The 14,504-nt window shown below is 35.7% G+C and overlaps 2 protein-coding genes and 1 long non-coding RNA gene across 15 annotated transcripts in view; 2 read left to right on the forward strand and 1 right to left on the reverse strand.

Annotated features, from left to right (window-relative positions):
- Positions 1 to 8,858, forward strand: part of camta1a (calmodulin binding transcription activator 1a) — a 469,448-nt gene extending 460,590 nt beyond the window's left edge. For 7 of the 13 annotated variants that reach the window (XM_065285525.1, XM_065285524.1, XM_065285532.1 and 4 more), the window contains 4 exons: positions 1,224 to 1,423; positions 1,683 to 1,757; positions 2,061 to 2,091; positions 4,551 to 8,858. In XM_065285525.1, the coding sequence (XP_065141597.1) occupies positions 1,224 to 1,423; positions 1,683 to 1,757; positions 2,061 to 2,091; positions 4,551 to 4,583 (339 nt within the window). In that variant the 3' untranslated portion in view covers positions 4,584 to 8,858. The remainder of the gene's footprint in view (positions 1 to 1,223; positions 1,424 to 1,682; positions 1,758 to 2,060; positions 2,092 to 4,550) is intronic. The other 6 variants (XM_065285521.1, XM_065285526.1, XM_065285531.1 and 3 more) reach the window with 4 other exon arrangements.
- Positions 8,859 to 11,664: 2,806 nt separating this feature from the next.
- On the forward strand, positions 11,665 to 12,287 carry LOC135776046 (uncharacterized). The gene is made up of 3 exons (XR_010544020.1): positions 11,665 to 11,776; positions 11,849 to 12,000; positions 12,098 to 12,287. It is a non-coding gene; the product is annotated as an uncharacterized lncRNA (long non-coding RNA).
- Positions 12,288 to 12,382: 95 nt separating this feature from the next.
- uts2a (urotensin 2, alpha) lies at positions 12,383 to 14,081 on the reverse strand. Its single transcript, XM_065286665.1, has 4 exons — positions 13,956 to 14,081; positions 13,019 to 13,111; positions 12,855 to 12,898; positions 12,383 to 12,746 (listed from the first exon to the last, which is right to left on the reverse strand). Exons 1-4 carry the CDS (start codon positions 14,059 to 14,061, stop codon positions 12,633 to 12,635), a joined length of 357 nt encoding a protein of 118 aa, XP_065142737.1. The 5' UTR covers positions 14,062 to 14,081; the 3' UTR covers positions 12,383 to 12,632.
- Positions 14,082 to 14,504: the final 423 nt, after the last annotated feature.

Genomic DNA, 14,504 nt, shown 5'->3' on the forward strand with positions numbered 1-14,504 from the left:
TATATGTATGTATATATATATATGTATATATATATATGTATATATATATATATGTATATATATATATATATATATATATATATATATATATATATATATATAAGTTATTAAGTTATTTGTGTATATTTTTAAAAAATTAAATGTAATATAAAATATATCAAAATCTAAATAAATAAATAAAAATAAATATAAATCTAAATAAATAAATAAAAATAAATATAAATATATATATATATATATATATATATATATATATATATATATATATATATATATATATATATATATATATATATATATATATATATATATATATATATTTATTTATTTAGATTTTGATATATTTATATTACATTTAATTTTTAAAAAATATACACAAATAACTTAATTTATACATGTATGTACATAATAATTACACACAATACACAAACAAACACAAACTTTTATTTTGTATGCGATTAATCGCGATTAATATTTTGACAGCCCTAGTTATAAAAAACAAAAATGTCAAGAGATACTGTATTTTTGCAATTGAGCTTTAAAGTCCCTCTGTAGTCAAAAATTTTATTCCTCAGAACTAATATTTATACCATTGTTAAATGTTTTTGTTTTGTTTTGTTAAAATAACTTGTAAATAGCTTTAACTGGTTTTCAAATAGCTTGAATCTACTACACCCTTGTTTCATTTTAAATACACAGACCTCATAAATATGCAAATGAGTCTCTACCTCCACTCATTCACACCAGCTGTGGCGTTGTCGTGATAGGTTACAAAATGCAAAATGAAAACAGAGGCGTTTCAAACTTCGTGTTGAGACTTTTGTGAACTTTAGCAATGATGTTGACTGATAAATCTGCACATAGTTTGTCTTGGAACATTAAAAACACCATATAGTCGTATAAACAACATTAAAAGCTTAATTTTCACCATAGGGGGACTTTAAAATAACACGAATGCACCATAAAAGTATCAGTAATATATTGTATATACACTCTCAAAATACAAGGTACAAAATTTGTCACTGTGGCGGTACCCTTTTAATATACTGTACCTTACAATAAAAATTAGTACCTCACTGGTTTATATTTGTACCAAAACTGTACCTAAATGGTACCGCCCTAGTGACAGCTTTTGCAAATTTTTTGCAAAATGTGCATTTACCAGCATTGTGAGTCAAGAAAAAGGCGCTTATTTTAGTAATTTGTGTCTTTGTGTGTGTCAGTATGCACTTTATAAAAAGATGACGCAGGCCGCCATCCTTATCCAGAGTAAGTTTCGCAGCTACCATGAGCAGAAGAAGTTCCAGCAGAGCCGAAGGGCGGCCGTGCTGATCCAGCAATGCTACCGCAGCTACAAAGAGTTCGGCAGGCTGCGGCCTCGACGCCGAACTGCCACCAGCGCGCTGGTCCAGCACAAACTCAGGTACCACCCATAACTCCACAGCTGCTAGCTCAGCACTCCAATTTATTGACCTGAGATAAATGATTGTCCTGTAACCGCATCCCAAATTTGATTCCAACTTATGCTTGATGCACTATAATAAACCAGTGTGGCTTATGAATCTGTTCCGGATGGCATTCCTGTTCTGAGCTTTGCCCTGCAAGACATTTCGTTAATGTACAAGATGTAATGTGCAAATTAAATGTAGCGTACAAGATCGATGCTTGTGTTTCTGTTTCAGAAGCAGTTTGCTCAGTAAGAGGCAAGATCAGGCCGCCCGCAAGATCATGAGGTTTCTCAGACGTTGCCGTCACAGGTATTGTCCCACTGCCACATCGCCCCCTACTGGTCACACCATTTTACTGCAATTCTTCCTTTGTCATATAAAAACCAGAAGCTTTTTGGTTTTAGTTAATGTGCTGTTTGTTTAGTTACAGTAGGACTGTAAATATATTTATTTTTTCCTGTGTATTATTCATGAGTGCTTTAGTGATAGGTGCACTTCCCTTTCCCTCCTCCTTCCTCCACTTGGCGCCTCTTTTCCTTTCCCCTTCCTCTCCATCATGATATTTGCTGTGTGCTAATAGCTGTCTGGTGTTGTTTTGCTGTTAACGCTAAGCCCCTTGATGGACCATAGACTATTCAAGCGGGTGAGTGCAGCCTTAGCGATTTAGTATGTCCTTCTCCTATCTTTGTCTCGCCCGTCACACTCACAAAAAGACCCATGTTTTGCCTCTTCCATCACTTTTGCTTGATGCCTGCTTGCATGACAGCTACCAACCTGAAGCGCAGATGCCTGAGGGTTTCGGATCAGCGGGGTCTTGCTTTACACTAACCACAGTGACACCTTTTCTCCTGTCTCAGTTTCTGTACTTCTTTATTCATAAAAAGGAAATTCTGAAGAACTGAAGGTTGTTTGGTGTAAACTGTCTTGCATGATGATAATGATAGGTCTTGCTTTTTGATCATGAGGCATGCTGGGAAAAAGTACTTAAGTTGGGAGAATGCAAGGCCAGTTAGATGTCAAGTCTGTTTTCTTCCATATATGGGAACTGACACTCTATCACTCAATTAATCAGTCTATCTATCTCTCTATCTCTCTATCTATCTATCTATCTATCTATCTATCTATCTATCTATCTATCTATCTATCTATCTATCTATCTATCTATCTATCTATCTATCTATCTATCTATCTATCTATCTATCTATCTATCCATATCTATATCTGCCTGTCTGTCTTTCTGTCTATCTATGTCTTTCTGTCTATCTATCTATCTGTATCTATTTATCTCTATCTATCTACCTGTCTGTCTATCTATCTAGCTAACTATATATCTGTCTGTCTTTATGTCTGTATGTCTGTCTGTCTGTCTATCTAGCTATCTACCTGTCTGTCTGTCTGTCCATCTATCTGTCCATCCATCCATCCATCTATCTATATCTGTCTGTCTGTCTATCTATCTTTCCATGTGTCTGTCAGCTAGCAGTCTGTCTTTGTCTGTCTATATATCTACCTGTCTGTCTATCTAGCTATCTATATATCTATCTGTCTATATGTCTGTCTGTCTATCTAGCAATCTACCTGTCCATCTGTCGGTCTATCTATCCATCCATCCATCCATCTATCTATATCTGTCTGTCTGTCTGTCTGTCTGTCTGTCTATCTATCTATCCATCTATCTATTTATACCTGTCTGTCTTTCTTTCTGTCTGTCTGTCTATGTCTGTCTGTCTATCTGTCTATCTATTTGTATCTATTTATCTCGATCTATCTATTTGTCTGTCTGTCTGTCTGTCTGTCTGTCTATCTATCTAGCTATCTATATATCTGTCTGTCTTTATGTCTGTCTTTATGTCTGTCTGTCTATCTAGCTATCTACCTGTCCGTCTGTCTGTCTGTCTATCTATCCATCCATCCATCCATCCATTCATCCATATATCTATCATCTATCTATATCTGTCTGTCTATCTATCTTTCCATGTCTTTATGTCTGTCTGTCTGTCTGTCTGTATGCCTGTCTGTCTATGTCTGTCTGTCTATATATCTACCTGTCTGTCTATCTAGCTATCTATATATCTATCTATCTGTCTTTATGTCTGTCTGTCTATCTAGCTATCTACCTGTCCGTCTGTCTATCTATCCATCCATCCATCTATCTATATCTGTCTGTCTGTCTGTCTTTCTATATTTCCATGTGTCTGTATATCTATCTGTTCATCAGTTCATCTTTTTGTCTGTCTGCCTGTCTGTCTGTCTGTCTGTCTATCTATCTGTCTGTCTGTTTGTCTTTATGTTTATCTATCTGTCCATCTATCTATCTAGCTATCTACCTGTCCGTCTGTTTGTGCATCCATCCATCCATCCATCCATCCATCAATCTATCTATGTCTGCCTGTCTGTCTATCTATCTATCTTTCTATCTAGCTATCCATCTGTCTGTCTGTCTGTCTATCTATCCATCTTTCTGTCTGTCTATCTAGCTATCTATATATCTACCTGTCTGTCTATTTGTACATATATCTGTCTATCTATCTATCTACCAGTTCATCTCTCTGTCTATCCATCTATATATCTGTCTGACTATCTATCTCTGTCTGTCTGTCTGTCTAGCTGTCTATCCATCTATCTACCTGTCTGTCTATCTATCTAGATTTTACAACATTGACAAAAGAATCAGTTGAAGTAGATAAGATTAAAAGGTTTCAGTGATTCACAGTGAATTTATGTATTAAATGAAATGCAGTCTATTTTAAGCTTTTTTTTACTGTATATCAACTTAGCAAAGAATTTACAGGGTGAGGCAATGAAGAAAATGGGCAAATCTTTAGTGACAATCTGAGAACTTCTGTGTATTGTAAATACAACTTCCCAAATGTTTTAAAGGGTCTTTATAAGGTTCAGGTCAAATGTCTTTTGCAGTATAATACAGCAGAAGTGTTTGATATACAGTTCACTTACCGAGTGAAATCAGTGTGTGTAGCATCTGCTGTTCAAAACTGTCATTGCACAGCTGTGTTCAGTTCTGTTTCGGCCTGGTCTGCTTAAAATAAACTAATGTGAGATGTTTCACCTGTGTTCCTTAATGCCAATCTGTTGTTTTTTCAGAGCGAGAGAGTTGAGAAAGGCCAAGGAACATGAGAGCGTCCAGAAGAGCCCCCTCCCAATGTGACATTACTCTCCAGACTCTTCTGTTCATCTTTTCGGTTTCAACCAGAGACGTTTTACAAGTGGAAAAAAATAACAGCAAGAACACTGAAACTCTTACCGCTACTGTATGACTGATACTACTGCTACTAAACTACCACCTTTATTTCATATCTCTTTATTCCTTCAATGTTTCTTTTATGAAGGAGGAGCCAACAGCTGTGGATCAGACAAACTTTAAATGACGTTTTTAGGAGGAATAACATTCGCTTCTTGGCATTTTTTGCACTTTTCAATGGATCTCATTGTCATTTTTGAGGATTGCTTCGTTTGAAGGATAAACAGAATGGATGAAGTTTTGCTCTTCAGTGGCTCACGAAGGAAAGGCAGAGGAAGATGAGGACAAAATATGGAGTCGACACAAAAACATGGCCGGGCCTGTTCAAAGTGTGTTTCAAAGACGAAATGTCATGTTCAGTGGGTCAAATTGTTACCAAAAACAATGAATAGTTTATGAATTAGTTTTTCTACGTTCTTCAATCCTCATTCATTAATGTTCCTAATAGTCACCCATCTTCTTACTACAAGAGAAGTGGGCAGCTGATGAATGTAGGAGTCAAATAAGCAAACCCCGGTGATGCGTCCAATGCTGATTTGATTTCAGTCGAGAAGTATACAAATGAAATCAATAACTGTTTTTAAATTGATGATGTTTGCCAAAACTAAGCCCAATGAAATCACATAGCGATGGATCTCTCGCTCCAGGCAGATCTTATGTATGTTTGAAACAAGGCAAGAAAGATTTTTTTAAACTCTGTGAATGTACTGGAGACACCCAATGCCACAAGATTTAGTTTTCCCTTCCCCGTAAGGCTTCATCTTCTTCTTAAGGTCATTAGTTTTTAGCAAAAGTTACAAACATTGCCTTGATATATTTAACATACTTCGAGGGGTCTCCACACCTGAGGGTTAGACAGATCCATATTTTTGACAATTGAGCGGTTTCATGTATATAACGAGGATTGCTGGTACGCGGAGTAAAACATTTATCGAAGCAGGAATGTATTTTAGAAATATATTATTTTACTCATTGAAAGGGATCAAAACAGATTAGCATCAAAAATCTGAATATTTGTATAGTTTTGTTCGAATGCCTAAGAAGTATGGTTGTATCGTTTGTACATAATGTAAATACCTGGGATAAAGTCAAGCTACTGTATGTGCATGACAAAAACGATCAAAGATACAAAAAAAGATGATCAAAAGCATTAGTGGCTATGCTCTGTAAAACTATTTCACTATAAGAGTATTTTATTTTACTTTGAATGTTCTTGAGAAGAACATTTTGCTAAAGCATGACTTTCCTGCAATTATGAAAAATATTGTATTTATGAGGTACTGTAGGAGAAATGGCAAAATGATCATTAGACAAAAAATGGTTATGTTTACATCTATTCGTTTGTTTGTTTTTTGGGGCTACCAAGAATCTTTTTGCCAACGGTGCCAAGTAATGTGAATGCTACCGCTTAACAAAGGTTCATTATTGCTGAACAGATAATCATAGTAAAATGTGATCAATTCACTTCTCAAATTCATGCACAGGTCTCACATGATGGTGCAATTCAAAATGCATTTTATCACATATCCCATTAGGTTGTATTTATACTGTATATTTTATTGTTATGTGTTTTATGGCCCAAACATGTTAAAGGGGACATATCATGAAAATCTGACTTTTTTTTGTTTAAGTGCTATAATTGGGTCCCCAGTTTCTCTATCAATCTAGAAAATGATGTAAACATTGAAATTTGGCTCCCCCTGTGATGTCACAAGGGGATAATACCACCCCTTAATCTGCACTATCCAACCACAGCACTGCCATTAAGTGCATAGATCAGCTCATTTGCATTTTAAAGGACACACATAAACGGCACATTTTTGCTCACACCTACAAAGTGGCAATTTTAACATGTTATAATAAATTAACTATATGATATTTTCAGCTTAAACTTCACATATGTACTCTGGGGACACCTAATATTTATTTTACATCTTAAAAAAGTCTTGTGAAATGTCCCCTTTTTAAAGCAACGCTGTAAAATTTCTTTTATTTATGATGGATACTGGACCTTATAGCAGCATTATGCACCTTTACTGTAAGTATACTATATGATTTCGATCAAATCTTCCGAGTTGACCGTAATGACAGTTCATCTCTCACACAGAAGCTGAAACAATGCCAACAGTGTCAGTGACCTCTTTCAAACCAACACTGCTATACCGAGCGAGTCTTTTGGTGCTAAAACGTTGATGTCTAGGGACTGATGGACCTCCAAAGATGAGTAAACATTGCAGTAATGTTACTTAGAACAAAGTTATCAAATTCTTGTCAGAAAATAATCAAGATGATGCACAAATATCTTTAAGACTTCAGATTCCTCCATCTTCTGTATTCGCCTTTTCATTTCTTCAGAGTTCTTATGTTGGAAGTGCCTGATCATATTTTCACTCCAGCAAGAAGTGTTTCAGCATGCGAGGTTTATGAGAGAATTACTGGCATTGGCACGAAATGAATTATGTCGGTTTTATTTCCTATCATGTCTGCACATTCCCTCTGTTATTTCATGCCATTGCACCGTGAGTTCATGTCTTTGTCTTATTTAACTTGTGTCCTCTATTGGAACTGCCAGATATTCTGAGGGCTTGCCTTGCGTTCACCATTCCGAAAACAGTTAAGGTTGTCAGCTAATGCACTGCGGTGGCAACTCGAGTCTTATTATGCTTGCATGGGTAACATAGATAACCGGGCGTCTTTACGGCACCCAAAGCATGCTTATTTTTGTAGATTTGGTAGAAGAAATACTGTTCTGGAAAGCAGTTGGTTTCATGGGTTGCAAAAGTTTGAGGGCTTCTAATGGACAAGTAACTTGCAGTCAAACCGCTGGCTCATATTTAACTTAAGTCTTTATTTCCGATAGGATTCGGCTTCCTGTTTAGTTTTAAATCGCATTAAGTTTCACTTCACTTACCGTTAATTTACAGAGACAGGTCAAAAAAAACGTGTACCTCATATAAAAACACACCACCGAACTGTGTCCATCTCCACGTCCAAGTGTCCGTGGCACTAGTGCAGATGAAACCTCGGGTGTGAATCCTAACTCAGGTGCCAAACAGGAGAAAAAGAAGTAGAGCAGGTCGCTTGAAAATTAGCTGCTGCTTATAGGGAAACGAGCCAGACCGTCCTGATCAAATTACTGTGATTCTCAATACGTCATGCTGTTCGGTTTTATTTTGATCAACTATGTGAGCTGAGTTGGCACTTGAACGAATACAAACGTGTCTGATAGCTGTGTAAATACGCATGGATGTTTCGGCGGTGCAAAACTCCTGCACCTTCTCGATCATATAGTCACACTGCCGTATATATACTCCATCTGAGAGTACACAACATCATCACAACAGTTACTGTAGCTTTAGATGAACGGCTGTAACCTCATACGGATTTGTTTTGAGAATTCCACTTTGATCTGGAATGCTTTAGCTCAGCCCACAGAAGATACCTCATGGTTTTTGTTTTTCTGTGACATCACCGACTACTAATAGAGACTGCCTTTACTTCTAGGTTTTTAGAAAGGTAGACACAAAGGATAACCGAGGCCCTGGAAATTATCCCACTAGTTTTAACACTCATGGACACAGAGCAATAAGCAACGACCAGTAGATCTAATGGGGACTGTGATGTATCGGACACACGTAGCTGACTCTTATGCAAATGCCAGTATTGTGAGATTAGAATGCGGTAGTTTAAGGACAGCGCTTATACGACACCCTTCACGGAGCTGCACGTTTTCATCCCTTTGGAAATCCAGAAAATAACGGCCCTGCCTTTATTACAAGCTACACTTGGGGCTCTCTACACTTTGCATGTTAAACTAGTGTTAGATCTTTCCTCTCCTCTAGCTGTCTTTCTCTCTGTCTTTCTCGATTATGTAGCCCTCTCCCTTCCCGATACCCCATTGAGTTCGACTTGTTTCCGTTCCTTTTTCGTTTCGATGTCTTCGTTTTCTTCCTTGCCCTGGTTTGAACGGTTTATTTTTGTAATTGTGCATGTTAAAGAGTCACTGAATTGATGGATGTTAATAAAGTGAATTCAGCTGCTGAAGCCATGCAAAATGTTTTGAATTGCCCTTAAAATATGAAAGATGTTTTCTGAATGCTTTATATTCTCTCTGCTGTAAAATAATAAAAGGGGAAAACAAAAAAAAAAAACCACTTGCTTTCGGCATGACCTTTCATTTCATTGATTACCTGTATTTATACAGTCCTTTATGTGTGCTTTGGTGGGTTCAATTTAAAGCGGAGGATTTTCTCGAATTTTAGAAAAGAACCACCTTCTCCACTTTTTAAAAAAATGCAATTGCACAACACTCCTGATTGACAACTAGGAGGACCAATAGTCTTGATGATCCACCCGGAAAAAGAAAATCCTCCGCAATACCTTTAACATAAACTTGGAAATAAAACATTATGAAATATCTCAATAAAAAATATGTAACATAACATGAACTTGCTAACAATGAATAATACCACTACAGCATTTATTAATCTTTCAAATCTAAAGTTGCAGCTGTGAATGCACAATGAACTAACATGAATTATTGTATTGGCATTAACTAACATTACCAAAGATTAATAAATGCTGAAGAACTATATTGCACATTGCAAGTTGAGGTTAGCTAATGCATTTACTAATTTAAAAAAATACAACTTTATTGTAATTGTTGTCAGAAATATTTATGATTTTGTGAACACTGTTTTAAAGGGACTCTCCACTTTTTTTGAAAATATTTTACTTTTCCAGCTCCCCTAGAGTTAAACATTTGATTTTTACCGTTTTGGAATCCATTCAGCTGATCTCCAGGTATGGCGCTACCACTTTTAGCATAAATTCAATCTGATTAGACCATTAGCATCACGCTAAAATATAACAAAAGAGTTTTGACATTTTTCCTAGATAAATCTTGACTCTTCTGTAGTTACATAGTGTAGGAGGCGCAATGATATTACGAAGGGCCTGAAAATAGTCCCCTGCTATTGAAAGATACTAAGGGGACTATTTTCGGGTGCTGCGTAAAATGATTGTTTCCACTGAAGCATGTTAAGATGGCCTTTGAAATGTTTTCAGATTGTGATGAGATCAATCAGACCTTCAGGTTTATGCATTTGCACAAAATATACTACTTGTACAGTGGATCATGTCATAAAAAGACTTTTTCCATGTTTAAGTGCTATATTTGGATCAACCTAAAAATGTGAAACACAAAAGACACCAAAGATTTATTTGACATCTTTAGAAAAGTCTTGCGAAACGTCCCATTTAATCAAAATTTTAGAACAACTTTAGACAAGGGTTTGATCCACTTTATATCCACTAATAATATTTATATTTGTTTATATTCACATTCATACATTCTGCTGATGCTTTTATCAAAACGGTGCATTCAAGGTAAACATTTTTGATCACTATGTGTTCCCCCTGGGGATATGCTGCTAATGTAATGCACCAACTGACACATATACCGTATAATTGCATTTAGGGTTGAATTGTTGAGTTTGGCTTCGTTTGACCACCTGATAGTTGTTTTAGAATGTGACAAATTAATTGGAAAAGATGACAAGAATTTTATACTTTTTGTAAAAAAAATAAAAAAAAATTTTTGTACAAATTGATTATGCAAGATCACATCTAAAGAAGAAAAACTAGTTGTCCTTGGGCTTTTATTTAGTGTTGAGGATTCATTATACCAATGGTTAGTTAATTTTTAGTTATTTTGTGTGATGCTTGATAACTATAAAACCTTATGATAACAAGAAATGACTGCTGCATCTGCAAATATGTTTGTGCTGAAGATGCATTTTTGTTTTATTATTGAGGACAGAAGAGGGGACAGTTATGTGGTCAGTTACTGGCAGGGTTTATGGGCCGGGTAACTGCCCTCGGCATCCAAGCACATACTGTAGTTACTGGTCAGAGATGCTGATGATATAAATTGTGATACTTCCTTACTGTAGCCTCAGTCCACCGTACAACTGGAAATTTCTGCTGTCAGGTAAGCAAAATCTTTTTGTTTGTAATTTTTTTTTTTTTTTGATTTTCGGTGCTACTCATTTCATTGTTTAGCATTAAGTTTCATTAAGAAATGCATCAGATAACTTTATAAGGACAAAATGGAAATGATCATCTTTGGTTCAACAAAATTGAGAAGTGGTCTCAATAATGATCATTTTTCCCTCAATTTTCTTCAAGATCAGGAATCTTGGTGTCATCCTGCCCTGGACTCTTAACCTTGCATGACGAAGCAAAGATACTCTATTGTTATGAAAGCTTTTAATCAGTTTACTGGTTATTTCTTTTTGAAAATTTAAGAAGGTTATTTATGCTTTTATTACAAAATACAGCTGCAAAGATGTCGATCAGGGCAAAAAAAACATGTTATTCTAATTCTAGCATCCCTCCATTGGCTCCTGTTCTATCTTAGGATCCAGTTTAAAATTTTGTTTTTTTTTAAAGCTCTTAATGATCAAACCCCATTACTGATCTTTTTACATTTCTTTTATTTGAAATGACAGGACATTTTAATTTGTCCTACGTTCATGGTTTTAAAAAAAACGAATGGTGATAAGGCTTTTTTCAGGTGCAGCCCCTGCCTTTTGCCACTGGACATCCACCTTGCAAGGAAAATGTATCTCTGTATTTGATTTTAGTTATTTTTTATTGTCAGTGTTGTTTAACTTGATGTTGTTTAACTCTCTTTTACTCTGTTCAGCACTTTGGTCAGCTCTCCTGGGATAAAATGTGCTAGAAAATCAAATGACTGTTTATCTAAGTACAGTACATTATATGATTGATTACAGTATTAAGTTTTGTGTTTAAAAAATAAAGATGAATTTTTACTCATTTGGGTACTTCTATCCAAAACACATTTTAGATTATATAATACCATATCAGTGTGTATAGATGGACTTATTGAACTTAAATCCTTTCCTGAATGTATTGTGTTGTGTGTGCATTATTTCTCAGCTATATAATGATGGGAAGGTTTGGCATATCACTCTGTCTGTTGCTGCTGTGTGTCTCGTGGTGTCACAGTCAGCCTGTAAACTCTGCTGCAGACAAATTTAGAAAGGTAATCATATATCTTTCATTGTTTTATAGTTTCATTTATTCATACAAACTGAATATTTGTATGTGCTGTTAGCTGGTAGAGCTCCTAGCGGACCGCCAGGAAGGATACGTCACAGAGCCGATGGTTTCTCCTGAGATGCAGTGGCCCGATGCTGGGACTTTAGAGAAGAGAGACCTGCCGCGTTTAGGAGTGCAAAGATTTTTTCCCTCAAGAGTCCACAGCAGGTAATGAAATAAAACTGTTCTTATTGACTCGATTTGACAAAAGTAACAACTTAATAACTCAAACTTTGACTGGTCTTTTTCTTTTCTGTGTGATCAGTAAGTCCATGGATGTATCCAGGGATAATTTCTTAACCCCTTCTAAGTGGATGTCCAGCCTTCATGGCTGATGGATAATTTGAGGAACTGTCAATATTTAAATTTAAATGAAGGTTTATGCAAACACCTCAATTTCACTTGCATGCTCTTTGCATGAGGATCTAAATGTAAGACATGAAATAAAAGAAACTACACATATGTGAATACTTCGTTTTTTGCATTTATTTTGGAGAGGTTATTAAAACATACAGCAACTGTGTTTTTTCCTTTAGGCGTGCGTATTTGGGTGGAGGGGGGTGTACACTGTGTGTATAAAAATGACCTTACAATATAGTAAAACCTGAGTAGGGGTAGAAAATATAATTAGTTTAGTATTTATATTCTTAAAAGCAATAAAGCCAATTGGAAGTTGAGGGCTTATGGGCTCTCCCATAAGATATGAGTACCAATGAAGTTTGTTTGTGTCCTCATACTGTGTATGTGTTTGAAAAACAAGCCCTGTTACTCTTCCCCTTATGTTCTTGCTCACATATTTCTCAAACACAATACTTCCAGAAACAGTCAGCCCCACTTCCTCTCTTCCTGAACTGTCTCCTGCTACTCCAGAGAGAACCGGCAGGCATTAGGCGATATGGTTTCTCAACCAGAACCTAGGGAGAAAGAGACTTGTTGGTATATCTCCATGTAAACACAATAAAACCTATAAAACAGATGAACTGCTATATATCTATAGTATTTCTTTTTTTTCTTTGCTGTACCTCTTTCAAAGCTTCTTTTGGAATCTGTCCAGACATTTTTAAACCTGTGGAAGAACAAGAGCATTCAGTGTAAGGATTCAAGGGATTAAAACTTCCTGTGTTCTGATCAAAGGTGTAATTGCATTTTTACTGAATAAATGTCTGGTTCAGATAAAGGATTTTACTGTCTCTGGTGAGCAGCGGTGAATGTCCTACTGTTGCCCTCTGCAGGAGATCAATGAAATCATCCGTACCGACTCCAGCATCTTCCACTGAATCTACAACCAAAATCAAACAGGCTTCATTTTTTTTCACTTATTAATATTGGAAATTGCCTCAGTTTGGGGGGGGGCATCAGCATCATAAACTTTTTTAACATTGCAAGATTATTTTTGTTCAATTTTGTACCATAAACAGTTTTGGTATTGTGTTGGATCACCACATCTGAGACCTGACACTAAACATGTTGACAACCATACACTGTAAGAAATATCCGTAAATTAACAGTCGATTAACTGTATATTTTAACATCAATTATCGTAGTATGTGATTCACAGGTGTTGCTCCGTTATTTTCAAATTGCATTTTGGGATCTTGATCTCAACATCTTTAGGGGCTGCAACAAAGTCATGAAAATCAAAAAAGTTTTTTCAGTGGTAAGTAATGAACTGCCAGTACATTTTCTGTTATTATGCAAATGTATTTAACATTTGCTGTTTTTATACATATACCATTAAATGATTGAAAGTGTTCTGTTTTTTGGCATAAATACAACATTAAAATGACCTGTTTTACCACACACTCTATTGAATAAATTAAAATCGACAGTTTTTTTACAGTATGTTATACAGTACCATTAAAATACAGAGAATGTCTTGTATTTTACTATCAAAAGAACGGAAAAATAATGGTTAAATAATAGGAAATGTTTTTTTACTGTACGCACACCATCAATTAAAATATATTTTCTGTTAATTGATGATAAAAAAAAAAGTCTGTGTAATAAGCTGCTGGCTGTCCTTTCTCCGTTATTTTACAGATTTATTTTTTAGAGTGATTAAACTCGGAATTGTCGATCTTAAATATCACATTTACATATCAAATTGGTTTGGATTTACTCACCAGGGCTGCTGTAGGTCATCTCAGCTGTGTTTGTGACAGGATGTGCCAGCAGGTGACTGCAGGAGAGCAGAAGAACAGAACAGGCCAACATCAGGTTACAGAACATCTCTGCAGGCGGTTTAATCAGGTCAGGTCTTTGTTGAAAATACAGTGGATGGATCCTCTCATACAGTATCTTATATACCCCTCTCTATCTAAGCTGAATGTATTCAAATAAATAAACCTTTTTATTGAAAGTTTTATTTAAAATATGAATCCTATCAAGTCAATGTGTCCATGAATAAAACAGTAAGTGAATCAGCTCTGCAGTCAGTTTATCACCTTTGAATCTCATTGACCTTTTTTACTGAATGTATAAATTGGGAGACACAGGTGTGCAAATGGACATCTATCAATTTTCAGACAGCACAGAACAGAAATTGAATATTTTATGAATATGTCCCCGGCCTTATTTAACCACAAGTGTCCAGTCACTATATAGATAGAAATTTATTTCACGTCCTCTTTAATTTTTTCTGCAAATAGATGGGTGGTGAATTGATGGTTAAA

The sequence above is a fragment of the Paramisgurnus dabryanus genome, chromosome 21 (assembly GCF_030506205.2).
Source record: "Paramisgurnus dabryanus chromosome 21, PD_genome_1.1, whole genome shotgun sequence".
Classification (NCBI taxonomy): domain Eukaryota; kingdom Metazoa; phylum Chordata; class Actinopteri; order Cypriniformes; family Cobitidae; genus Paramisgurnus; species Paramisgurnus dabryanus.